The sequence below is a fragment of the Euprymna scolopes genome, chromosome 4 (assembly GCF_053919585.1).
Source record: "Euprymna scolopes isolate OS-2025 chromosome 4, ASM5391958v1, whole genome shotgun sequence".
Classification (NCBI taxonomy): Eukaryota; Metazoa; Mollusca; class Cephalopoda; order Sepiida; family Sepiolidae; genus Euprymna; species Euprymna scolopes.
In genome coordinates this window covers 34,479,107-34,505,560 of record NC_136485.1, presented here as the reverse complement: position 1 = coordinate 34,505,560, position 26,454 = coordinate 34,479,107, and the positions used below count along the sequence as shown (strand labels likewise).

Here is a 26,454-nt window from a genome sequence, read left to right as displayed (position 1 = left end):
AAAAAGTATATTTTAAAGGCGAAATATTTTGTTCTTTATTATTGCTTTATTCATTTTGCTGCATTTTTATTAATTTAAACAACTGTAAAACAATTGTAATTTAAACAATTAGATAGAGTGAAAAGGGTTCTTTAAAATGATACAAGGTATTATAACGAAAACTTATTTGAAAATACATCATTTGAAATCCAAATTAAAAATTCCGCAAGAACTTCTTTGCCAACGTAATATATGAAGTTGGTTACAGACTTAAAAAAAAAACATTTCTATATCATAAAGTCAATCATTTATATATAAAGTTCCTTCTTTGAAATGATATGAAACATCGGTTCAAAGATTGAATTTATCTCTTACATTTAAATCTGAGTTAATGTACAAAAGAATGATATTAAAGAATTCAAAATTGATTTTTTTATTTTTTAGTGAAAAGGAAGAGAATTTTAAAACCTAAAATGCAGTTTAAAATATAAATATGGATTTAATGTTGCCTATTGTAATAATGCAGAAGAAAAGGAAGGGTCACGAACTTTGAAGTATTTGGACACTCAATTTTCAGTGGGGAAAAAAAAGGAAATTGTGTTTGTAGTTATATTTTTATTAGCATATGAGAACAACTATTTTCAGAAGGGCGAATTGAGCAAGACAGACAATTAAGTTTTGGCAGCAAAGAAAGATAGAGCATTGGACTTGAGATGCGGTGTTGTTGAAGAGGAGTTACTTTTATTTCATTATATGATTACATTATTTCAATAGAGTCATTATTATTTTAATCTTTTCTTGAAACCCTAATTATATCTGCTTTAAAAACTATTAGGTGTATTACATACCAGAATTAATTTCTAACATAATATTTAAAAAAAAAATCTAGCTGATATAAAAATTGAGAAAAAATATTTGAGCTGAGATTTTTAGTTGCTTATTGCAGTGTTGTTGAAGAGGAGTTTCTTTAACTTCCTTATGGTATAATTCGATCATTTACCGAGAAGAGTATGACTTGGTTTGTCTACACTGTGGGGACATTTCTGGAAAGGTCGTTGCAGGGGATGACCACGGTAAAACGATAGGCACATTGTTGAATTTCAAAAAGATGAATTGGGGAAGACTGGCAGTTGCATTTTTGACACATAAGAGAGAACATTGAAGCTGGAATTTGTCCGTGTTAATTATAGTCTTGTTGAAGAGGAATTCTGTTACTTTCTATTATGGGTTTAGAGTTTCTTTTATACATAAAAAAAAAAAATCTATAAATATGCACTGTTAGGCGAATCGATTGGAAACATTTACTCCAAAATGTTGTGGAAAGATGATGAATACTAATTTGTATTATTGGTATATACCAAAGATATACTTGTCTATAACGATGTATGCATATTGTATATGTGCATTGTCATCATAGTAGTGTATATAAAATTGTTCATTTATAAACCCATCAACATTGTGCTTTTTCATGTATGTATAATATAGATTCATTATCATGTATGTGTATAGAACGTATCAATGCGTCAACGTACAAATGCAGTTGGTGTGTGCATGAATGTGTGGGTGTGTATTTAACTCAAAGGACAATTCCCAGGAACATTAATAAACAGGTCAATAAAACATGGCCGCAGCAAATGCTCTTTGTGTGTGTGCACAAAGACCAAGGAGACATACCTTATGTTCACTGGTTTCTTTTGTTTGTTGGCAGTTAGTACTCAACTTGAAGCTCTGTGATAAAGATACTGCCAATGTATCATGCAGTTCACAGCTTCTTGTTAAACTTGAAGTATCTTTTATTTCACTTCTGTATCCCTGTCGAAATGCCAACTTGTTTTTTTTTTTTGAAGGACTTAATCTACACACTGCTATTGATAACATTATTAGATTATCTGCCTGTCTCCACTTCCTGACTTTTGACCCATTCTCACTGTTTCACATTTTCCTAATATGATCCAGCTGCTTTTTGTTCTCTAAAACTGACTTCTTTCGATTGTGTCATTATCCAAAATCAGCCATGTTTTAATGTTTATTCTCCAATTACTCCAAATATTTAACTTGTCTTTTTTTAACCTTCCATTATTCGATTTATTACCCTGATTTATTGGAGAGGGACCTATGTTTTCAGTGGTGTCTGTGCGTCCATTAGTCTGGATGATTGCCAGATAACTGTCCATTAGTTTTTCCTGAAATTTTGCCACAAATTGTATTTCATTAAATAGATGTGCACAGTAAAAATATTTGTTTTTGCAAAAATTCCTGTTGCGTCCACAGGGGCTCAAAAGAGATTAAAAAAATTACATGTTTTGCCCCATAACTTTTGATCCATCGATTAGATTTTCCAGAAACTTGGTCAAAATGTGGAGCCTATTGTTCTTACTATAAATCCAGTATGGGTAGCCCTGGCAAAATTTTGGTTCGCGTCACCAGGGACTTTCAGTGCTAAAAACGCCCTATTTTGTGGCTCTTTTTTCATATTTCTCAACAAAAACTTGATATGTCTAACTATATAATGGTTTTTCATGGTGGTCCACTCAAATGTGTTAAAGCCTGAAACTGCACTGTTATCCATTTATACTGGGATTCAATGTCCCAAAGGGTTCAAAAGAGGTTAACAATGCTCCAAAATGTCCAAAAATGACACTTTTTGCCCCATAGCGTTTGATCCATCCATTAGATTTTCCTGAAACTTGGCCAAAATGTGGAGGCCATTGTTCTTAATATAAATTCAGTATGGCAAAATTCTGATTCACATCCCTCTCTAAAAAAAAAAAAAAAATGCCTTTTTGGAGCTCTTTTTTCATATTACTCAAAAACTTGATATGTATGTCTATATAGTGGTTTTCCATGGTGCTGAATTCAAAAATACATGTCTTAAGGCGTGAAACTGCACCGTTTGTCCATTTTCACTGGGATTCAGTGTTCCCAGGAGCTCAAAAGGGGTCACAAATGCCCCAAAATTGCAAAAAATTACACTTTTTACTCCATAACTTTTGACCCATCTTTTAGATTTTTCTGAAACTTGGCGAAAATGTGAAGATAATGTTGGTTCTTCACACTTCTTACATTCATCATTTTTTCACTATTTTTTGTGGCATCACTCATATGCAGCACGAGAGGGGGGGCACATATGTGTGGCTTGTTTAATTTATTATTATTGTTGTTGTTACAGACATTCAATTATCTGTCAAATATTTCATTTGAATCTATTTGGCTTAGTTATGCAAACTGAATAGTTAAACAAGCTAATGTACTCAATTTTTATTGTAGGACCCTAATTTGTTACATTCAGAGTATTGCTCTCTTACCTTAGCCAAAATGTTGTGGAAAGTTATTTTTACAAGCTTTCAGCCGGTATAACCTCTGACTATCTTCATATATTCATGATTTACATGACCTGCTAGCCATTTATAATCTATTAACCTTCAAAATTCCAGAAAATTCTCAGAATATTTATTTTCATGGAATTACAATCTAGGATCAAAAATATGTTTAAAAACAGTATTAGACATAAAACTCAAAAACATTACAACCTTAAAAACTCATTTTGATATAGAATTTCAGATTTTTTTTTTTTAGCATTTTATTATTTTAATCTTTTTCTATTTTCTATTTATACCCCCATCAAAATGCTGCCTTCTGGCATGTGCCGCCTGGGGAGGTAGGGCTCTTACTACCCTCCCACCCCTTTGCTACGCCAGATTACATCATCTAAAACATGAGAATAAGTAACCAAGATAGAATCGTAGTCTGAATAATCTAAGTTGTTGTGGTGCCCACCGTACAGATAATAATGAACTTTACATCTTTTTTTTTATTTTTTTTTTTTATTACATTTTCACCCCAAACAAGGCAAATTGCCACTTTGGTGTAGGGGGCTACTATCAGGGGCAACAACTACTGGGGTACTATGTAGGGATTTGGGCAGCAAGGTGTCGGTTCACGTTACACTTGAACTTCTGCACGTCAGTACTGTTGGGGAATCAGGGACCTGGAATGGAATTCCAGAGTCTTGCGGTTCTGGGGAAGAAACTATTGGAGTAAAAAGATCTTTTACATCTAGGGACCTCTACAGTGTGGGGGTGGGATCTAGTAGCCTGTCGGGTTTGTCGAGGGTGCTCGCGTCGTGGGGGCACAAGTGATTGCAGTTCATCAGAGCATTCACCACTAAAATACTTGTAGAACAGGCAGAGGGATGCAACATTTCGTCGATGGGACAGAGGCTGAAGCTTAGATGCCAGTTCAGGGCCTATCAGATTTGCGACTCTCTTTTGAACCTTGTCAAGGAGCGAGAGACTAGTAGCAGATGCACCAGCCCAGATGTGGCAGCAATACTCCATACATGGGCGAATGGTGGCCTTATAGAGGTACAGAATACTTTCGGTCTTACTATAAAGACAGAGAATATGCCTCTCAGTATTATGCACAAGTTATACACAGTTAGTAGTCAGACTGGCATATAACAACTCTTTATTTGTTGGGTGTGCTTTTATGTTGAATATATTTTGTTTCCAATAAATATCAAGTTGTTTTTTCTCCAAGATCCTTACCAGTCCACGATGTAGTTGTATTTATTTATAAAAGTACATTAACTTAATGATCCTGAATTAGTTAAATGAAAGTTTGGAAATAAACTTGTACAGAAAAATATACATTATGATAAAAACAAAAATGATACACATAGCAAAATAAGTTACAATTCATTTTAAATTACGAAAAAAAAAAAAAAAAAAGAAAAGTTAAATAAAATGAAAAAAATTGAGAAAGTAAAGGTTCGTATCCGTGACTTACCCTTTCTTTCTGATATTTTTCCTTTATATGTTCTTTTTCTAAAGAAATATCTGAAAAAAAATAAAGAAACAGAAAAATAAGTAAAATAAGAAAAGAAAATATTTCAGCATCTTTTTTTTCTCTTTTTCAATAAAACGTCTTTTTTTATTTGCATCCTTTTATTTATTTATTTATTTTACTCACTTTCACACTAAACAAGGCATATTGCCGCTTGAAACATAAGGGGCTACTGTTTGGGATTGTGTCTAATAGGGAACTGAGGGGAGTTAAGTAGCAAGATGTATGTTCACATTGCATTTAAACACGCAAGTTAATACAGTCAAAGAAGCAGGAAACAGGAGGAGAATTCCAAAGTCAAGCAATCTGAAGAAATAAACTTTTCCAACTTTTCTTTTCTAATTTGTTCTTTTCCATCTTTGCTAGTGGCAGTAACCAACACCACAACAAACTGAATGTTTATAAAGAATTCCCTGCATCCGATTTCAATTTAATCTGATTGTAAATTAAATGCTTGACAAACTAAAAAATGTTCTAAAGTAAAAAAAAAACAAACTTTAAATTAGCAAAACAAAGAGGGAACACTTTTTTTTATAAAATGAAATAATTATTATCATAAATTCCTGAAAATTTTTTTTTTTTAAATTGACTTCATTCTAAAATGACTAAATTCTGGCCCCAAAACACAGGTACTTCACAGATCAAAGATTTTCTTAAAGATATTGGTGGTACCAACAATGGCAGAGGTCTGAAAACTGTCCAACAGATTAGGGATTCCTGTTTTTTTTTTTAAATGTCTTTCCAAATAACTAGATACCACACTTAGCGTACCTACTATTTGGGGTTTAACTGCGCATATGGCTTTATGTTTCAACTGTGTATATGCCTTACCTCCAAGACCAACAGAGCATAAATGCTATACTTCTCATTCTCAATCATATTATTGTCCCAGGACACCAAAAAGTCTATGATTTGCCACTTCTTTGAGACCTTGTTAACAATGACTAAATCAGGATGATTATGTCCCAAATGCTTGGCTGCCACTTTTGTTCCACTGAACCTCCACATTGCCATCTTTACTAATTCTAATAATAATGACAAAAAACATATTAAACTATGTTTGCCAGATTTAAAAAGTCAAACCTAAATAGCATTTAAGCTGACAAATCAAAGTTGGATGCTAACTACTTAATATTCAGGTGTTATTATCGCTTCATTTTATTTCCTTCACTACAATTTATAATTCAGTTAGACAGTCTAGTAATATGCAGACATTCTTAACTAATCACCTTAAAAGAAAAATAAACTAAGGGGACCAACTATTTTTCAACCCAAGTTTACTTGCAATTACATTCTCTCATTCTTTTTCTTCATCAACAAAACCAAAGTTTGCTTCATTTTTTTTCGCTGCAGGTTCAATTTTACTTTGATACTATACATAACAAAAAACGCATAGTTATAGATCATAAAAATATTTACAAAACAAGTAGTTTGAATATAATGGATTTCAGGTTATAAATATATATATAAACGAGAGGCTGTCTACTCAAATGGATCAGAGGGGATTGCAAATTGCATTGTTATGATGACTGAACTTATGCATTCATGACCTGAAAGTTTTATCTCTCTGTTACAGATATTGACAGTGTGAGACTTTAAGAAAGCAACCGCCTGTCATAGCAGAGATGTGTCATTGAATTTCTGGCAAAAGTGCATTGAAATAGTGGTGACTATGTAGAAAAATAAATTCTGGAGCACAAAATGTCATTAGTTTTAGTAGTACCACTCCTGTCTTTGCAGCTTTTCAACTTTTTGACTTAAAAAAAATAGGAGGCTTTACTTTTGGAACTATCCTAATATTTTACTTCTATTTTGTTCATTTTCCATTGCTCTTAATTTCATCTGAGAAATATCAACATTTTTGGAAAAAAAATTTAATGAAGAAAAACAAAGCAATTACAAGACAACCAATAACTTATTTGTCGGGTACAATGGATAAAGGTGCTAAGTGTCAATTTTAAGTGACAGTTTTCTGGATGTAAGATGTTAAATCCTTGGTATGGACAATATAAAGAATACAATTACAAATTATTTAAGAATTCTATCCAGTCATGGCTGATGAATTGAGAGTAAGTTACTCTGGATTTAATAAAAGATTCCATTTGAAATTCCATATAGAATCTCGAGTTTGACAAGACACACCTGGAGAAAGTTGAAGGTTATATTGACTAAAAGGTTGTGATGTTAGATATATAAGATGGTTGTTACATTTTAGCATGAACAAGACGTTTTATATAAAGAAACAAAGAAAGAGAAATTCAACACAAGTTTTTTTTTTCTGTTGAAGATAGAGGTATTTATTGCTGGTCGTTTCAACACCAACCCATTGACATGTATTTTCAAAGCCAACAGAATATGGTTGCTTTCCTGCCTTCTTTTTCTCCAGGTGAATTAACAGTTTATTAGTCTGTAGCTATAACCAGCAGTTATGCGTGCAATTTGTTAAATAGTTCATGGTCGTCCGACATCTTGCAAACATTCAGAGGATTGAAAAATCTTGTATTTTTTTAACGAGTTTCTTTTGCGCCGACATGCACTTTCTTTCCTCTTTTTCCTCCGATCCCATTGTCTATATATCTATTTATTACTGTGACGTCACACTAGCACCACAGTTTGATTATTTGCATGTGTGAGTGGCTTCATTACATACCTTCCAATGCTAAAACAAAATTCTTTAAAAGAATTTATTAAAACCTGCAATGAGGTAATATAAGAAAAGAAAAAGTTAAAAAAAAAAATGATTAAAAAAAATAAAAATATGAGTTAAAAAAATGATTAAATAAATAAATGAATTAAAAAAAATGATTAAAAAATAAAAAAATGAATTAAAAAAAATGATTAAATAAATAAAAAAAGGAATTAAAAAATGATTAAATAAATAAAAGAATGAATTATAAAAATGATTAAATAAATAAAAAAATGAATTATAAAAATGATTAAATAAATAAAAAAATGAATTATAAAAATGATTAAATAAATAAAAAAATGATTTAAAAAAATGATTAAATAAATAAAAAAAATGAATTTAAAAAAATGATTAAATAAATCTCTTCGAGTATTCGACCTTTTCATTTGCTCTTTTTTTTTTCTCTTTGGTCATGTGAGTTTTTTTCTTCTGCATTCTTTTTTCATTTTCCTCCAAAACTTTCGATTCCTCCAACTTATATATCAGCCATACTTTAATTCATTTCCCTGTTTGTGTTTGTTTGATAAATTTTCACATTGCTGCTAAATTAGTTTTATTTTGGGTCCAAACTCCCTCTTCGAAATTCCTACCCTATACTTCTCAGTACAACATAATATAACACTGAGAATAACGTAAAAAATGAGAACAATTTGAATAATTCAAATCAATACAAATTATCAAATCTCACCTCAAAATTTCTGAAACAGAAAGTAACGAATTATTTGGATTCATCAGACTACTGTTCTCATCTTGAGTGCAGTTTTCACAACGTTCCAACCTCCTTTATTTGTATCTTGTCATACTCTGGAATGTTTCTGTTGAACTCAGGAGTTTGGACGAAATTTCAAACGAATCCAAATAATACGAATAACCAATCCTCATCTCAAAAATTCAAAAACGTCAGAAAGTAACGACTAACAATTTTATTATGTATGATTTTGACATTTTAGATACAACTATGATATAGTTAGGCAGATATTTTAGTAATTTTAAAAATTATAACACAGCCTGTGTTCTCTATTATATTTTCTCTGAATAAACAAATTTAAGTTTACTATACTTTGTAGCTATACACAAGAAAGACATTTTTAGTAATCTAAGAGGGTCGTTCCAAAAATAAAACCTTATTTTTTTTTAAGTAAAAAAAGTTGAAGATGGGAGTGGTACCATTAAAACGAGCGACCTGTTGAGCTCCAGAATTTATTTTATTCTACATAGTCACCACCATTCTCAATGCACATTTGCCTGCTATGAACAATGGCTGTGCATGGGCATCTGGAGTGTGTTTTGTCATATGAGGGTTGTTCTAAAAGTAAAGCCTCCTATATTTTTTTTTTTTATCTCAAACGGTTGAAGAGCTACAAAGATGGGTGTCACACCATTAAAATGAGTAACTTTTTGTGCTCCAGAAGTTATTTTTCTACATAGTTATTCTCAATGAATTTTTTTAAATTCAATCATGCATCTCTGCTTGTGACGCATGTCCAGGACAGGGATTGCTTTCTACAAGACTCACACTGTCAATATCTGCAAGCGTGAGATGAAACTTTCAGGTTATAAATGCATAAGTTCAGTCAATTTGAAATATCCTCTGATCCATTTGGACGGAATAAAAAAAACAAGAGGTATTACTATTGAAAGGTCCTACCTGGATTACCCTAACCCGTTTCATACTAATGCTAATGAGTGACGCATAAGACAGTTGTTTAAAAATAACATTTCAACTTAGAATAAAAGAAGCATTTACTGTTACCACAGTTTTAGTTTATAATATGAAATTATGTTAAAGCCGGGCCAATCAACGTTTGTTTCCCTATGTCCATTGTACTATATTTTAATCATACAAAATACATGCTAAAATATTCTTCAATCTTGAGGTTACATTGTGTGAAAATATTTTCATTTTACTTATTTTAGTTAATTGTAATTTATTCTCCAAGTGCCTAATCTCTTTCTTATTTTTTTTTATTACATTTTCAGCCCAAGCAAGGCACATTTTCACTTTGATGTAGCGATGGGGGGGGGGGCTACTATCAGGGACCTAAGTTGCAGGGTACAATGTAGGGAGTTTAGCAGCAAGATGTCTGTTCACATTACACACTTGAACTTCTGCATGTCAGAACAGTTGAGGAAGCAGGAAAGAGAATTCCAAAGTCCTGCAGTTCGGGGAAAGAAACTATTAGAGTAAAAGGCTTTCTTACATATAGGGATCTTGACTGTGAAGGGGTGGGACTTCACTGCTTGTCAGGAGTATTTTCGTCTAGGATGTACAAGGCTTGTAGCTCGTCAGAGCATCTACCATTAAAATACTTGTAAAACAGAGGGATGCAAAATTTCAGCAATGGCACAGAGGCTGAAGCTTAGATGACAGTTCGGGACTTATTAGGTTGGCGACTCTCTTTTGAACCCTGTCCAGGAGCGAGAGACTAGTACCAGATGCACCAGCTCAAATGTGACAGCAGTACTCCATACATGGGTGAATGGTGGCTGTGTAGAGGTACAGGATCCTTCTAGGCATAAGTAACTTTCTAGCACGATAGAGAGAGCCAACCTTCTTAGCAGCAGTCTTGGCAATGATCTCAATGTATCTATTCCAGTTCATGTTTCCTCTTACTAAGCTATCACTTTCACCTTCTCTTATTGCTCCTCTTATTTCATATCGTATTCAGTCACAGCAATAATAATAAGCAAATGTAATTAAAGAAAAATAATAAAAAGCTCCATACAAAACTTCAAACAGATCGGCCCAGTAGTTTTCAAGAAAACTTCTAGAGTAAATGTGGCATTGTGGTGATTAATTCATATAAAACTCTAACTAGACATCGAATGGATACCATAACACTTAGTTCACTGCACCTTTTCATAGAGCTCCATACAAAATTTCAACCAGATCATTTCAGTAGTTTCCCAAAAAAGAAGTGAAACTGACAGACTACAAGAAATATAATACAGACTAGATATTTTAGGATGTTAAAAACAGACAAAAGTTATAGTCTGTTAACTTAGAATGAGTGCTTTATGCCAAACTCGTAGAGTAATTATGGTGATTGATCCTGGATACTATAATACTTAGGTCACTGGATCTTAAAAGTCCATACAAAATTTCAGCTAGATCAGCTCAGTAGTTTCCAAGAAAAAGTGGAATGGACACATAGACAGGATAAGAGAAATATATAGATAACAGTATTATTCTCGCTTCCATCATTCTGTTTGTAAACAGTCAAAGAGTAACAAAAATATTAGAATAGTTCATTATAAACAAAAGGAAATACCAACACAATTAGTAATACTATTTTATACCATCAGTGAAAAAGATTATAACATGCAGAACTAGACTAAATTTTGGATTTTATGTTTATTTTTAATATTTAATCAACTGTGCAAATTCAATTTTTCTGGATTAAAAAAAAAATGTACTTAGAGCTCAATGGGTGACCAAATGGGTCCAATTTGTATTTTTCTAATAAATTTGCATGTTAGAATTTAAAAAAAAAATGTCAAATTTGAATATAAATTAAGTAGAAAAATTAAAAATAATTGAAGAATATGATTTGAAAGTATTTAAAATCTTAAAATTGAATTCTTTGCTCTTTTTGTCCAAGAAAAAAATAAAAAAAACAAATTTAAAAAATGGTTGGTTTATGGATCAGAAACTTCATTTCAAGAAATGTAAATATTATTGTAATAATATACGGTTTTAATAAGATCGCATCTCAAATGGCTGTAATCAATCCTGGGTATCAGATGATAAACATGGAAATTGTAACCTAATGTTCTAATTAGAATTGAATAATCTAATAAACGACTAAAAGATCTCAATTACAAAAATTGATGAGGTCATAGTAGTAGATCCAGCTTTCATCGTAGGTCACCAGCATCAAGAACTGAGAGATCTGAATTGATCAGCTTGACCATCTCCCTGCTGTCATGATAACATCTTTCTTTTTGATCTTCTCTGAGCACGTTTTGGATAAACTTTGCAAATCTTTCACATCTTCAGTTTCTCGAGAATAATTGTGTGCACAGTTCCCACACTGACATCAAACTGTACACTTATTGTCTAGACACACAACAGTCCTTATTCATTAAATTCTTTATTTGGCCCGTCAACTTTAGTGTTCCGACTTCCTTACTCCTCCCATACCTCTCATCATCCCTCACAGACTCCCTGCCTTCCTTGAATCTCCTATGCTACTCAAAAACGGATGCTTGATTCATGCAAGATGGTCTAAAAGCATTCCATATGTTTCTGCGGCATTTTTTTTCCAAGTTTAAAACAAAATTTTATTGCATATTGTTCTAAAATGTCTTCACATCCAGATTGTATTTTTGAAATTCACCACCTGTAACAATCAGGCTTTAGTAGGGTGTATTCCAATTCCTTCTATAGCTGTTCATTTGAACCTAAAATCATAAAAATTGGTCAGTCATCTCATAAGATGAATAGCAATAACATGCTTAAGTTGTCTTAAGGACTGGTATGCCTAGGATGGACAGTAGGGAAGCGCTCCTACTGGCCATCAAAATAGTCCATGTGCATCTTTTGGCTAAACATTGAATCACCTCTCCCTCCCATACGTTCTCATCATGACACTGATTATGCAAAATAGACTGGGTGTGCAAGTGAAAGTTCGGCACTATAATTGAGCTGAAAATCCAAAACTCCACTCACCAGGATATACATGTGAATTTGGGGACCGCTTGTGAATTTCAAACCCCCTCATTACTCCATCTAATATGAATTCAACACTTATTCCGATTATGACTCCTACTACAGCGTCTGCGAGATCCAACGTGCTCGCTGTCCTAGCAGTGCGAGTGTGAAATCAGCTGGGTTGTTGTGTTTGTTTTGTCGCTGTATATTTCATCACGTAGCATGTTGGAAGGTCTGAACTCTGAAGTCTGAGGAATCGCAAGCACTCACAGCACATGCCCTTCATCAGTACAAGGTCCATGTTGCCTGCCTCTCTCAAGTCAGACTTGCAAACACAGGCAGTTGAATTGTAAAAGTCCTTTAAGCAAACATGTCCTATCATATCTACCACAGTGGTCCTACCGACAGTTCTGGACATCATGGCGTTGCGTTTGTTCTGAGCGATCATGCAAATGCTGCACTTCTTGCCTGGAAACCAATCTTCCCTCACCTAGCTCAAATATGACTATGTGGCGCACTGTTTAACATAACCGTCATTACAGCTTATGCTCCCACTCTTGATGCCGACGATGGCATTAAAAGTGCCTTCTATGATAGCTTCCAGGCTGTTATGAACAGAAGACAATCACTAGATCTTGTGGTAGTTGCATAGGTGTTGGAGATGCTAATACAAGGCATATCGTTTGCCAGTTAGCCATCAGGGATCGCTGTTTGATACAACCATTTGTTTTTTTTTTATATTTAATCCTTTTGGCACCTTTGACTAGCTGGGACTTCTTGGACTTGTGTTAAAAATGGTGAGTTCATTTTTTTTACCACACGTGATTTTTACTTTCTATAACTTATGAGAAAGTTGTACTTTAATTTTATTTTAATATTTGAAACTTTGAGTAAAAAAAAAAAAAAAAAAAAAAAAAAAAAGTATTAATTTTTAAGGTAATTCTACACTATCGCCGAAACTGAAATAAAATTACGTCTCCAATTTTGACGATAAAGTAGTGGGTTTGTATTATCACTGTACACATAGATTCAAAGAAGTTGTCAAAAAAAACAATATATAACAAATAAATGTTATCAAAGACAACATAAGTTACTTTTCTACCTAACTGGATAATTTTCTAGTAGTTTTTGATAATGTAAAATTTAGGGTTTGTATTACTGTAAATAGATTCGAAAAGTTGTAAAAAAAAATATATATATATATAAATAAAAAAATAACAAATAAATGTTATCAAAGACAAAATAAGTTACTTTTCTACCAAACTAGATATATTTTTTGTGTTTTTATTCAATGTAACATGTTTATTCAGCTCAAAAAACATACAGTGTTTATCAATGTATTGAAAAATTTAAAATGGCGGTCGAATCTCTCTTTAACACGGTAAGTTTGGGAAAAGGTGGTATAAATAAAAAAAAACTAGACAAAATACTATTTAAAATCCACCGAATATATGTCAGCCTATGTCATGGTAACATATATTGAGCGAGTTTCTAACAATATTTTGTCTAGTTTTTTTTAATTTTTAACTCCTTTTCCCAAACTTACTGGGTGAAAGAGAGAGTCGGGCGCCATTTTTAAATTTCCAATACATCGTTCTGAATGAACATGTTACATTAATTAAAAACAATAGAAAATGATCCAGTTAGGTAGAATAGTAACTTACTTTCCTTTAATAACATTTATTTGTTATATATTTGTTTTTTGACAACTTCTTCGAATCTATATGTACAGTAATACAAACCCTAAAATGTAATAATTTTAATAACTATAATTTGTTTGTAGCATTTGCTTTTTGGGATTATTGAAATTGTTTTGATTTTCATAAATTTTTATCCAATCTGAAAAATTAGGTTCCAAGTTTGAAAATAATTCTTTTTCTATTATTTTCAGTCACTTTTGGCCTCCATTTTAAAGGATTTTGAAAAAGTTGAAGGCAATGAGCCAGTTTTGACTGGCCACATATTTTATATGTTAGTTCAACATAAGTCATTTTGGGAGATATCAGAGTGGGCAACTGGAATAAATGTAGCAAATGGTTTTCCTGTAGTTTCATTTTCTAATGTCTCCAATGTCGCCAAAAAATTTGGAGAACTACAGGAAATGTTTCTTCCATTCAAAGTCTATTTATGCAAGAAACCTGTGCATAAATTGTTTCACCACACGTCCTCTTCTTCCTCCAACACCACAACAAAAACCACATGCAATGCATCAATGCATACAAATTTAAAAAAAAACAGCCGCTAAAAAAAAAACAAAAAAAAAAAAACTTCTACATATCTTTCGAGAATTCTTTTTTATAAGTGCAAGATGCATAATGTGGCAACAAAAAATGTGGCACATTCAGTAAATTCAATGTGTACATTTTTAAATGTAAAATATTTTCAGCATCTACAGTATTTAAGATGCCAGCAGAGTTAGGTTTTATTGCAGACTGTGGATAAAATCCTTAACTCTGCTGCGTGTACTTTGATTTTTGATGCCACCACCAAGGATGGCGAACATATTAATAATGTTATGATTACAATGCCTGAGTCAACCCATGTCATAGCCGTCCAGAGTGTACCTGGTGGTTATACAAAGGACTATGCAAATCACATCAATGACTGCATTAGGTACACTCTAAAATTTTTGGTGAACCTGCAATTAGCATAAAAAACAAAAAGATAATTGAAAAAAATTGGCTTGTGTTTGACAGACAGAACTGCTGTCAATCACCGTACTGTAGAAATATTGGAATTGCAATGGGAAAAGCAATTAATAGAGCTCAGTTGCAACATACATCCCTTGAAAGCAACTACAAAGGAGGTATGTCTGCTATTGAAGCATTTTGAAGATGCTAGTGTTAGTGAGTTACTCGTTAGTGGCAAGGATTATATAGGGCATCAGATAATTATGAAATGTCTTCTCTTCGATATAATAATACTTTAGGTTTAATTAAAGAGTTTAAGGATTTCTTAGGAAGTAAATTTACAACTAAGGTAGTTCCTAGATATAGCGGTAATAGAATTAATATGATTTTTCATTTAGCTTTGGTTTACTTTACACATAAAGAAGACTTTTTATCATTTTTAAGGACTTTTAGGAATACTAAATCTTTGTGCAAAGATTTAGAAGCTGCCTTTGGGAATGAAGTAACATATTTAGAGTTACAGGTTTTAGGTGTTTTAGGTAAGCTTCTTTCAGGTCCTTGGATGAAAACTTTTTACACATCCCTTAAAGATCAGTGTACAGTCACAGATGGGATCCGGATAGTGGAAGGTGTAGTTGATAAGTTAAAGATTTTAGTTGAAGATCCCATAAAAGTGTTGAAAAGCACTTTTGATTTTTTTGGGAATCAAATTGACTTAAATGAGGACTTATGTAAATTGATGAGGAGGCGTCCTCCTTCCCAATATTGTGATTTGTTTACGTCGATGAAGAAAAAGTCTTTAGAAGCTGTCATCCAAAGGCAGTACAGTTAGTTTTGCTAGGGTAGATAAATTAAGAACGGATGCTCTGGCCTCAGCTAGGTTACACACTATGGAAGCAGAAAGTGTCTTTGGTGAGTATAGTGGTAGGAAACAGTCCTCATCTACTTTAGATACGTTTACAATAAGCAATCTCATCAAAGCAAATAAGAATAAGGTTTTAGATGTCCTCCAACTGGGAAAAATAGATGTAGAATTTCTGGACGAGTTAATAAGTTTAGCAATTAAACAGAGCACAGAAGACCATAAAGTAAATACGCAATATAAGAAAACAATAAAACTGTTAGGAAAAGAATTTCAGATAAACATATAAAACAATTAGAATTAGAATAATAAAAAAAAAAAAACAAGAAAGAAATCATCCATCTCTTCCAAATAACCTATTGATAGAGAAGTTCTCAGATCATGTAGAAATTAGGGATATTTTGTTAGGCAGTATCATAAGTAGGAGTATTTTACATATCTGGGAGGATAATAATGTAGATAAAGAATTCAACGGTCTAGTAATTAGTTTGAAAAATAACGAGTATACTGTAGAATATGATAAGGAAGATGAAGTAATTGAAGTATTAACTAAATATGAATTAGCAGCAGACTATAAAAATAAATTAATTTTTATCTAAAATTTTTTTTTTACATCCTTGCCATTTTTTTTTTTGCATATTTACAAAAGAAATTTAGTTTTAGTTATAGTCTTAGTTGTAGTAAAAAATCTTAGTCTTAATAAAATTTAAAGTAATTGCTTTTTCCATTGTTTAATTCACATATATAACTGTTAATATTAATTGTACTTATTTTCTTGTTTTAAAATTATTATACTTTCATCCAGAATTTAAAATTAGTACAAGAAATTTATAATCAATTTTTTTGTAAAAAAAAAAAAAAAAAAAAAAAATACTGTAAACATTTTAAATCTGTCCAAGAAAAATAAGATTTTCCTATTTTGTTGTTTCACAAAAAATTATTAAAAACCTTTCATTGCGAATTCAACATGTCTGCTGGAAAAATTTATTTAGTTTATTGTTAATAAAAAATTATTGAAAACTTTCTATCATGGTTTATAAATCTGTCCAAGAAAATTTATATTTTCTTATTAAAAAAATATTTAATCCAAACCTTTTATTCCGAATTCAAAATATCTGCTAGAAAAATTTATTTTCTTGTTAAAAAAAAAATATTGAAAACTTAATTCTGGAATTTAAATCTGTCCGAGAAAATTTATATTTTCTTGTTTAAATAAAAACATTTATACTTTTATTCTGAATTTAAAATGTACGCTGGAAAATTTTATTTATTTTCTTGTTTTAAAGACATTTTCAAAATTATCTTGAATTTTTTTTTCCTGAATTTAAAATAAAATCAATTTCTTTTTTATTTCAATAAATTTAAATTGAATTTCTTTGTCTTTCTGCTTAATTCCTCACATCTTTGAAGAATTTATAACAAATTATTTGAGTAAAATCTTACATTGAAAAATATAAAATATCAATCCTATACTTTTCTTTTTATATTTTTGATATATCTAAACATGCATTTATTTTATACACAACTGAATAAAAAAACTTATATTAAAAAAAAAAAGTTCTTTTGTTCGTTATTATTACATTAAATGTTCGTTTATTCATATAGGGTAAATCTGAAGAATTACTCCACCCTCGAAAATTCCTTCAAAATTTCCACTTTCAAAGGTTTTCGGGGGCGCTGAAAACGGAAATAACGTTTAAAATTACAGCAAACGAGTAGTTTCCAAGATATGAAGAAATGTTAGTAGTCAAAAGGGGGGGGGGGCACTTTTCTATAATAATTTAACGTAAAATGGGCACATGGAGATGGCAACGTACAATGAACACAATTTAGCAGAAAATACTATTAATGTTTAACATTCCAGGGAACAAGTAGCTTCCATGAAGAAATGCACAGTTAATATCGGCGCGTTAACAGTTAATTAAGCAACGTTTTTGAAATAGTTATTTTTTTCCACTTACATGCTTCCATAGATAACAAAGTGAGAATTCCTTTAACATCCGGGTTCTTTAAGTTTTGGTTGAAAAATCCTTTCATTTAAAAAATACATGGATTATAATATATAAATATTGATAAATTCTCATACAGAAAAAAGCCAATCTTAGTAAAATGGAACAGGTAAGGGATTTTTTGGCAGTTATATATATATATATATATATATATATATATATATATATATATTAGAATTCGACTAGCGTTACTTTTTTTGGCTTTTCGTGAAATCTTTTACAATGAAAACCTGAGGAAAAAAAAAAATAAAAATGTATATTTCTCGATTAAACCTTTTATGATATTAAAATTTGGTCTTTGCTCATTTTATTGAAATAAAAATTAGGGTTTGAAATTACATTATCATTTTGTTATAAGCTTGTATACATGGAGGAGTCTATTAAAACAGTCGTTTGCTATGGCGGCTTAGCCAAAAATTCTGATACACTCAGGGATGCGGTGAACTTGTTGGATGGAGCCGGCTCAACCAGTTCAAGGTGAACGCCACAACAAGTACAAGTAATAACTAGGGCTAGGACAACAGCATATTCTTTTCATTGTTTTGACTCTCGAGTGTGTATCTGTTGATATCTGGTATCTGGGAGCGCATTATTTCACGGAGAGAGATGCATCCCCAGTCTTCATTAAGACATGCCTCTAGGAGAAGGAAACATAAAAACCTGCGGTTTACTGTATACTCTGTCCTGTGGCAGTCATCTGCACTGATAAAAATTAGCAGTAATACCAAAAGGTGTGGATGGTTCTACACAAAACCTTCACCACTATAAACAAATCATTTGTGTGGATTTCTGAGCAACTTATTTGTTGTGGTGAGAGCTCATACGTCGAAATTGATCGAAGAATCCATCATATATATATATATATATATATATCTCATCGATATACAATTGTTTGTCATTCTACAAAACATCAGTATGCCAAAACATAGTGAATACATAAACCCAGAGATGTGAAACCTGAATGCAAGTCATTATCAATTGTGATTAACTGATGTTACATGTCTGATCATCATTACTGAGAGCAAAAAAAAAATATAACGCTTAAATAAATGCTGATAACTCAATTGCGTTATACTTAGTGAACAGTATTATTTTCAGCACTAAAGTACCCAACCCATAGAATAGTTGACATTTTTTTTTTTTTGCATTTAATAGTTAAAATGATTAAAATAAAAATGCCCAAACAGGCATAAGACATTAACCTTTATCCTGCCGACCATAGAATTTACTTTTTAATGTATTTCATTGTGTAAAACAAAGTTTATCATTGTTTGTAGACTACTTTTTTTTTGCTCTTTATGTGAAAGCAATATACATGAACTAAGTTAGTTTAGTGCAAATCTCTATTATTATACTAAAGGAACTTTGTGTGTCTGTGAGTTCGTTCCCTATAGACTCGAAAACGGCTGAGCCGATTTTTATGAAATTTCACGTGATGTTACTTCATGTGCCTGTCAGTGTTCTTAGTTTTATGTCGGAATGTCTTCGATAAGTATCGATAATCGAAATAAACCGATGAAAGAAGAAACGGGCAATTTTGACCGGAGTTTACATCTTACACAGCCTTATGTACACATAAGTACATTTGAAACGTTTTATTACACAAGCCGAAAGGCTCAACACATAAAATCAACAGTAGGTTCTTCGATATAACAAGCGCGTTTGAAATGAATGTTTCTGTTTAGTGCACGATTGAAGCATGATATTTGACTTTTACATTTTAAAGACTAATGTGACATAGTCCACAATACATTGTAATTCCATTGCATTGTCCCCAACTAGAGCAGACAATCGATTTAATTGAAAAATGGGCGATTTCACTCATTTCAATGACAATAAAAATATAGGAGTATGAAACATTTGTTGATCATTATTCAATCTCGGGTAACGTCGGGTCTCCCTGCTAGTGTGATAAAAACCGAATTTGGAATGAAATTATGAATTCTACACTACTTCTAAAATGATGTTCAATTTAAGGAACAATAGTAGGAAAAAGATTAATACAAGACACCTCGAAGTATATCTAGTTGAAAGAGAGCAATTTACTTTTGATGGTTAAATAATGAGTTCAGTTCGAAAGTTTCAAGCAGGTTACAGAGTACAAAACACCTGCAAAACATTAGAGTAGCCGGCAAATTGTTATGGAAAGAAATGACACCAACAAGAACAGGACTTCAATTGTAAATAGTGTGAGAAAATATCAACAACAATGTTGGTTACTAAGTGTATAATCGTCATGGCCAATAAAGTAAATTAAGAAACTGTCATCTACAATAATTTCGTTTTGAAAAAAAAAATGTTAATTGACAGCAATCTCTCTAAATTTTAAATATTTTTTTTACCAAAATATTTTTTTAAATCTAGCAGGAAGATTTAATTTTATATGTAAATTTATGTAGTAGCTGCTTTAAGGAAAAATAGATGTCCTTGTCCATAAGTTAAATCAGCATGAACCCGGGAATGTTATCTACATATTTATTAAAGTGAAATTGTGTGTGTGTGTGTGTGTGAGTATATTTCCCAACCAAACTACTCTGTCAATTTTCAGTGTACACACTCGAGATTTGGCATAAGAGGTATTGTGATTTGGGAAAAATCTTTTTAATCAGTTTTCAACCAGAAATTTGGCTGTCAAGGAGTCAAAGTATTTAAGTAAAATAAAATAAAATAATATATATATATATATATATATATATATATATATATATATATATATATATACACTAGCAAGGGTACCCAGCATTGTCTGGTATTAAAAGTAATGTTAAATTTCCTTTTAAAAAAAAATAAAAAAATAAAAAAAAATGAAGTAAAAAAAAAAAAGAAAGAAAGAAACTGAGACTTGTGCATACGAGTATTATTTTTTTTTCTAAACAATTCATTTCTTGTAAGTAATAAAAACAACAAAAAAACAAACATACTCAAGCTGAGATCGAAACCAAATCCTAAAGACAGTGAGTCAAGTACGACAACCAGCCAGCTTGCCATGATCCTTAAAACCTATTATTCTTAACATAAGGAAGCCGTCATGTGAACGATTTGTGCATGTGCAGTTGTGAAACAGTTGACCAACAGATAAAAATCCAATGACTTCAAGTACAAATTTTTAAATTTTTACCACTTAGTAGGACATTTTCTGGATGAAAACCGGTTAAAAAGTTTTCCACATCTGAATACCCTATATACCAAATTTCAAGTCTGTACATCAAAAATTTGTTGAGATTTGTCCTCACACACACATACATATATATATGACCAAATCACATTGACATACTGATTCTCTCCAGATCACCAAAGTTAAGCAAAGTTGAGCTTGGCCAGTACCAGATGGGTGACCATTTGGGAAGACTAGGCACTCTAAGTACTGCGCCGATTCGTAGAAATTTCCAGGTTGGTATCTGGGGGCGTGTTAATTCACTGGGAGAGATGCACCCCTAGTCTTTGTTAAGACATGCATCTAGGAGAAGGAAACTCTTATGTAAAAACCTGCGGTCTACTGTATACTCTGTCCTGTGAGTCATCTGCACTGACAAAGGTTAGCAGTAATACCAAAAAGTGTGGATGGTTCTACACAAAACCTTCACTACTATAAACAGATTATCTGTGTGCATTTCCAAGCAACTTCGTTGTTGTGGTTGAAGCTCATATGTCGAAATTGACGGGAGAATCCATCATATATATATATATATCGTACTGAAGTATAAAAAAAAAACAAAAACAAAACTTCATGGCTACACGATAAGTCCTCCCTGAGAGATTACGAAAGTAAAAAACAAAATTTGCTTTGAAATCTAGTGGAAGAAGAGTGTCATTTCCTCTTTCCTATAGCATCTTTCTCACTATGGTTATTCGTAAACAATTGTCTGAGCTCCAATCTCTGGTTCTCTTCTGTAAAATGTACACAACAAAAAGCCCGTCTGCCAACAATCATTGTAAATAATTTTCCGTTCTTCCTCAGTGTACTTGGAGCTAAATGGAACTTCTATGCAGCTCTTTTCCTTCAAGAACTACCAATCTGTGAAACAATACTATGGGGCTGCTTCTCAGCTGACTACAATACGGTTGTTTTCAAGCTCCATGTTAACAAGATTTTGGTGAGCTGTCTTCCTAAATAATTTAATTCTGCCCAGTTTCAATCATCATCTCCGATCCTCAAGGTGTTTGCCTCATTGACCACTTGACAAACTCATCCTCAACAATATATGGCGGAGGGGGGGGTTCATGTGGAATTAGTGGAAGATATATTTCACTAAACAGACTTGTATTCCTCCCCGCCTCATAATATGTCATAGATATATATATATATTGTTACTTTCTCTCTCTACAATGTGTCACTTTGCCAACGGCTGAGCCACTTAAGATCTAGAAATTGAGAAAGCTGAAAATTTTAAATAAGTTTGATTAGTTCATGTCTGACATATAAATATAGAAAACATTATTGTTAGAATGTTCAAAAGTGATAATTTGAATTTAGTCACATGACCCTTGTGAATTAAATTAGTCTCCATTTTTTTTAATATGAAAAATCTCAAGAATAGACACTTATATTTTTGGTCTGAAAAAAATAAAAATAAAATAAAAATAAATAAAAATAGAGCTTATAAAACTGCAGTTGAAATATATCTGGATGTGTATCTATATGTTTGTATGCATAAAATTTTTATTATATATAAATAACTTTATTTACAGGGTGGAACGATAAAGTTGTCACACTAAAGAAAACAACACTACAGCTTTGTTTTAAATATTTTTATTGAAAAAATCCATTCAAGTAACTTGATTATATACTAAAACGGACATCTATTCAATGTAGCCGCCTTTAGTTTCAATCACTGCCTCAATATTGGTCTGGAACTGGGAGCATACCTTTTCCACAAGCGCCAGCGGGAGCTCTTCGAATACTCGGTGGATGGTGGCGATTAGGCTGGCTTTGGTGTTGTGGGAGGTCATGTTGGTGATGTTCTTGATGCATGATCAAACAAAGTAGTTCAGCAGGTTAAGGTCGGAGGAAGAGGGTGGGGGAGAAGAGTACAAAGTTGTAGCACTCCTGAAGCCAGGCCCTGGTCTCTTTGGACTTGTGGGCTGGCGTCAAGTCCTGCTGCCACACCCAAGATCACTTGATTGCACCAGGCGATCACCACACTTTTTAGCACATCCAGGTATACTTTGAACATGTAAGGTGACATGATGTGGCCCTCACTTGAAACTACACCAAAGACCATAATTGTGGCTGAAAACTTTGTTTTCATCACTCTGGACACGCCCCTGCTTTTCGTGGCAATCCAGTTTGAGGGTGCTGGCAATGGTCCTGTTGTCATAAGTTGGATTGATAGAGGGCAAGAGTTGTACAGCGGTGCGTCTCCAGTCTCGCTTGTTGAACATTGTGTCACTTTCAGACATGATAGGTTTCTATCGCTCTTAGAATTTGTACACAACTGGCCAACTAGTAGATGGTCTAGAACAACAAAAAGAAAACTTGTTCTCATCAAAACGGAAATGGAATCATGTCATCTTTTCTAGGGCGACAATTTTATTGCTTTACCTTGTATTAGTGAGCACTATTATATAATCGCAGTAAAGATTCTCCAGACTTTAACTTGCGAACGCAAACCTTATCGGAATTATTAATATACATGTCATTTTTATATATATTTTAAATTAAACTATGATAAATATAAAAAATATTATGAATAAATAATAATGTAAATAAATAAACTTCTAAATAAAAAAGGAGGTTTATAAGCAGTATAATGAATTTGTCTGAACTCAAAAAAATACAGTAGCTTTGGAAATAAACAATTTGGGCTCTAATCAAGTTATTAAGATCCATGTCCAAGGAACCTATATCTAAAGTTTCAAGTGTTTAGACCCAAAATTGTCGGAGGAGTTTGGTAGAGTTCTCAAAAGTCAAATCGTTGAATTTTGACCCCTTAACAGCCAAACTTCTGGCCGAAAACCGATCACATAGATTTTCCATAATCTCATTACCCTGTATATCAAATTTCGAGTCTGTAGACTGAAAATTGACAGAGTTATTGCGAAGGAAAATGTACACAGACACACAAACACGTTCACTTTTATAGATATATATAGATAGATATAAAAGTGAACATGTCTCTGTGTGTACATTTCCTATCACATAACTCTGTCAATTTTAAGTCTACAGACTCAAAATTTGATATACAGGGTACTGAGATTTGGAAAAATTTGTGTAATCCATTCAACGATTTGACCTTTGAGAACTCTACCAAACTCCTCAGACAATTTTGGGTCTAAACACTTGAACTTTTAGATATAGATTCCTTGGACATCGATCTAACTTAATAACTTGATTGGAGCTCAAAACAATAAATGTAAAGGGTTCATAATAGGGGGTCAAAGTTAAAAAAAAAACTGACCTCTGCGGTCTCTACCAAATTACTCAGACAATTTCTGGTCTAAACATTTGAAATTTTACATAAAGGTATTCAGAGATAGGGCAAGCTTTTTAATCGGTTTGAGTCAAAAATTTTCAGTTACGAATATATAAATGTATGTATGTATGTTTGTTTGCATGTCTGCCTAAAACTTTTGACAGAAGCGACGGATTTTTACAAGATCAGTATCACTTTGAAGTTCGACCTTGCAGACGACAAATATCGAAAAATTGGCTAAAATCATTAATATCTTCACCTTCAACTTGGCACTTTTCTATAGGGGAGGGGGTCGCTTTTTTCGCTGATATTTTCGAAAGTCATCCTCTCCTTTCGATTGTCTAGCCTTAATTTAAACCTACGTCACTTCCAGTTTGGCGGTGGTCATAACAGCAAAGATGTCAGGTTTTTTCCCTTCTTTTCTTCCTTTGTGGTACGGGTTCAAGCCTGCCTTCCTTCTACCACTTTTTTTTTTTGGAGGGGGGGCTCAACACACACCTTCAAACACCCGGGCAACGCCGGACTGAAATGCTAGTACATATATATATATATATATATATATATATACATATAAAATGACTCCTTTTAATGAATTTTGCCCTCTGATAAAGGAAATAATGATTGTCACTTAGCATATAGTAATAAACTTCTGTAAAGAATAAATTTCTCAGGTTACCAATAGTGTGGTTAAAAACATGTAAACAAAGAAAGTAGACATAGCATTACAATTTCTTCTACTGTCAATGGTAAATTCGTAAGAACAGTTGATTGGGTACTTGACTGTTGATTACATTTGAAATTAATCAGCTAGTCGGTTTGGCATCTCGACATGAATACATTTGTTATGTCTAGCTATACTGATGAATTATAGATGATGGAGCAACTGTCCGTGAATGATTATATATTATGTATTATTCAAACTGTTGCCAATCCTTAGTTAACAAATTATTCCTCTCATTACCAGCTGCAGCATATATAACAGCTGTAATAGTTGTGTGATCCCTTATGGAGGGAAGTACTGGGACCCCAACGAGTCCTCACTCACTTATCTTCAGCGTAATGACAGAGCAATGATCAGAGGGATATGGATATACAATTTCAAGTCAAATCGGACCATATGGTCATTTCTTTTTTGTGCTTTGATATTTAAGGCGTAATATGTAAAAATATAAATAAATAAAAAGAATAGGCTGACTGTACCATTAACTATTAAGTCCGAGAGTAATTTCTAGTCAGATATGGGTGATTTTTTTTTTCCCCTAATTTTACACCTGAAATATGTGAGGAACAAAATGGCATCATTTTCTTTGACAAAACCGGTTATGAGACAGGGTTTTATGTTGTGAGTGAAATAGTTGTATTTGCAAGTGATTTTCCAAATGGCGAGACTATAAATAATAAAATGCTTATCTTTTGGCCATTGTGTTTTTTTTTCCCCACTGACAATCTTCCAAAGCTTATTACTAGGGATATGACAACAGAGTATTCTTTTCATTGTTTTGACTCCTGAGTATATATCCGACATTGTTAGACACAGTTAACCAACCGAGAACCACATCACTCTATATAAAAGCACATAAGATATCAACGGATACACACTAGAGAGTCAAAACAATGAAAAAAATATGCTGCTGTCCTAGCGCTAATTATTACTGACTGAAAAAAAATGTCTTTTCAACCTTTTTAATAAAACAAGCAAAGTGAAACAATAAAAGTTTAATAGAACAATATACTGTTTTTTTTTTTTAATTTTTAAATGAAAGCTATTAAAAACACAAAAAAATCTGAAGAAATTCAAATGTTTATACCTTCAAGTCTCAACATGAAATTCAGTGCATATTTAGAATTACACTTATTAAAAAAAAAAAAAATATAGAAATCTTTACATCACAGAAGGAAGATATCATATTTCAAAAGTCACACGAGTTTGGCTTATAACTTTTCTATGTGGCTTGTAAACGAAGATATTTGTCAAGGATCAACTAAAGATAAATTTGTCTGTAGAGCTGTGTGAGATGACACAGATAAAAAAGAAAATGAAGAAATTCATGGCACAAAAGACAAGGTGTTAAGACTAATAATAACAAGAATGAAGAAGTAAAACTTATTTTTAGTTTTGCGAATCTATTTTAGAAGATATGTCAAGTTTTATGAATTTCAAATTGCATGAAGTAGAATTACTAGTGGCTGTGATAACGAGATATGTATCTGGAATATTTATTTACTTCCTCTGAAGGCAGTTAGATACAATGTCAGGTAGCTTTTGAAAAGCCAGTGCATTAGGTGCACTCTAGCTTATAAAATACAGTCAAGCAGCTCTGTTGGGATTTCCTTGTAAGGGTGTCTCAGGCGATTAGTAAGAAACTAGTCAGGATT

At 32.3% G+C, this 26,454-nt stretch overlaps 1 protein-coding gene across 6 annotated transcripts in view; it reads right to left on the bottom strand.

Annotated features, from left to right (window-relative positions):
• The window catches only part of LOC145267012 (uncharacterized), a 360,917-nt gene that overhangs the window by 253,520 nt on the left and 80,943 nt on the right, over positions 1 to 26,454 (bottom strand). For all 6 annotated transcript variants that reach the window (XM_080122916.1, XM_080122928.1, XM_080122955.1 and 3 more), the window contains exon 2: positions 4,768 to 4,817. In XM_080122916.1, the coding sequence (XP_079979042.1) occupies positions 4,768 to 4,817 (50 nt within the window). The remainder of the gene's footprint in view (positions 1 to 4,767; positions 4,818 to 26,454) is intronic.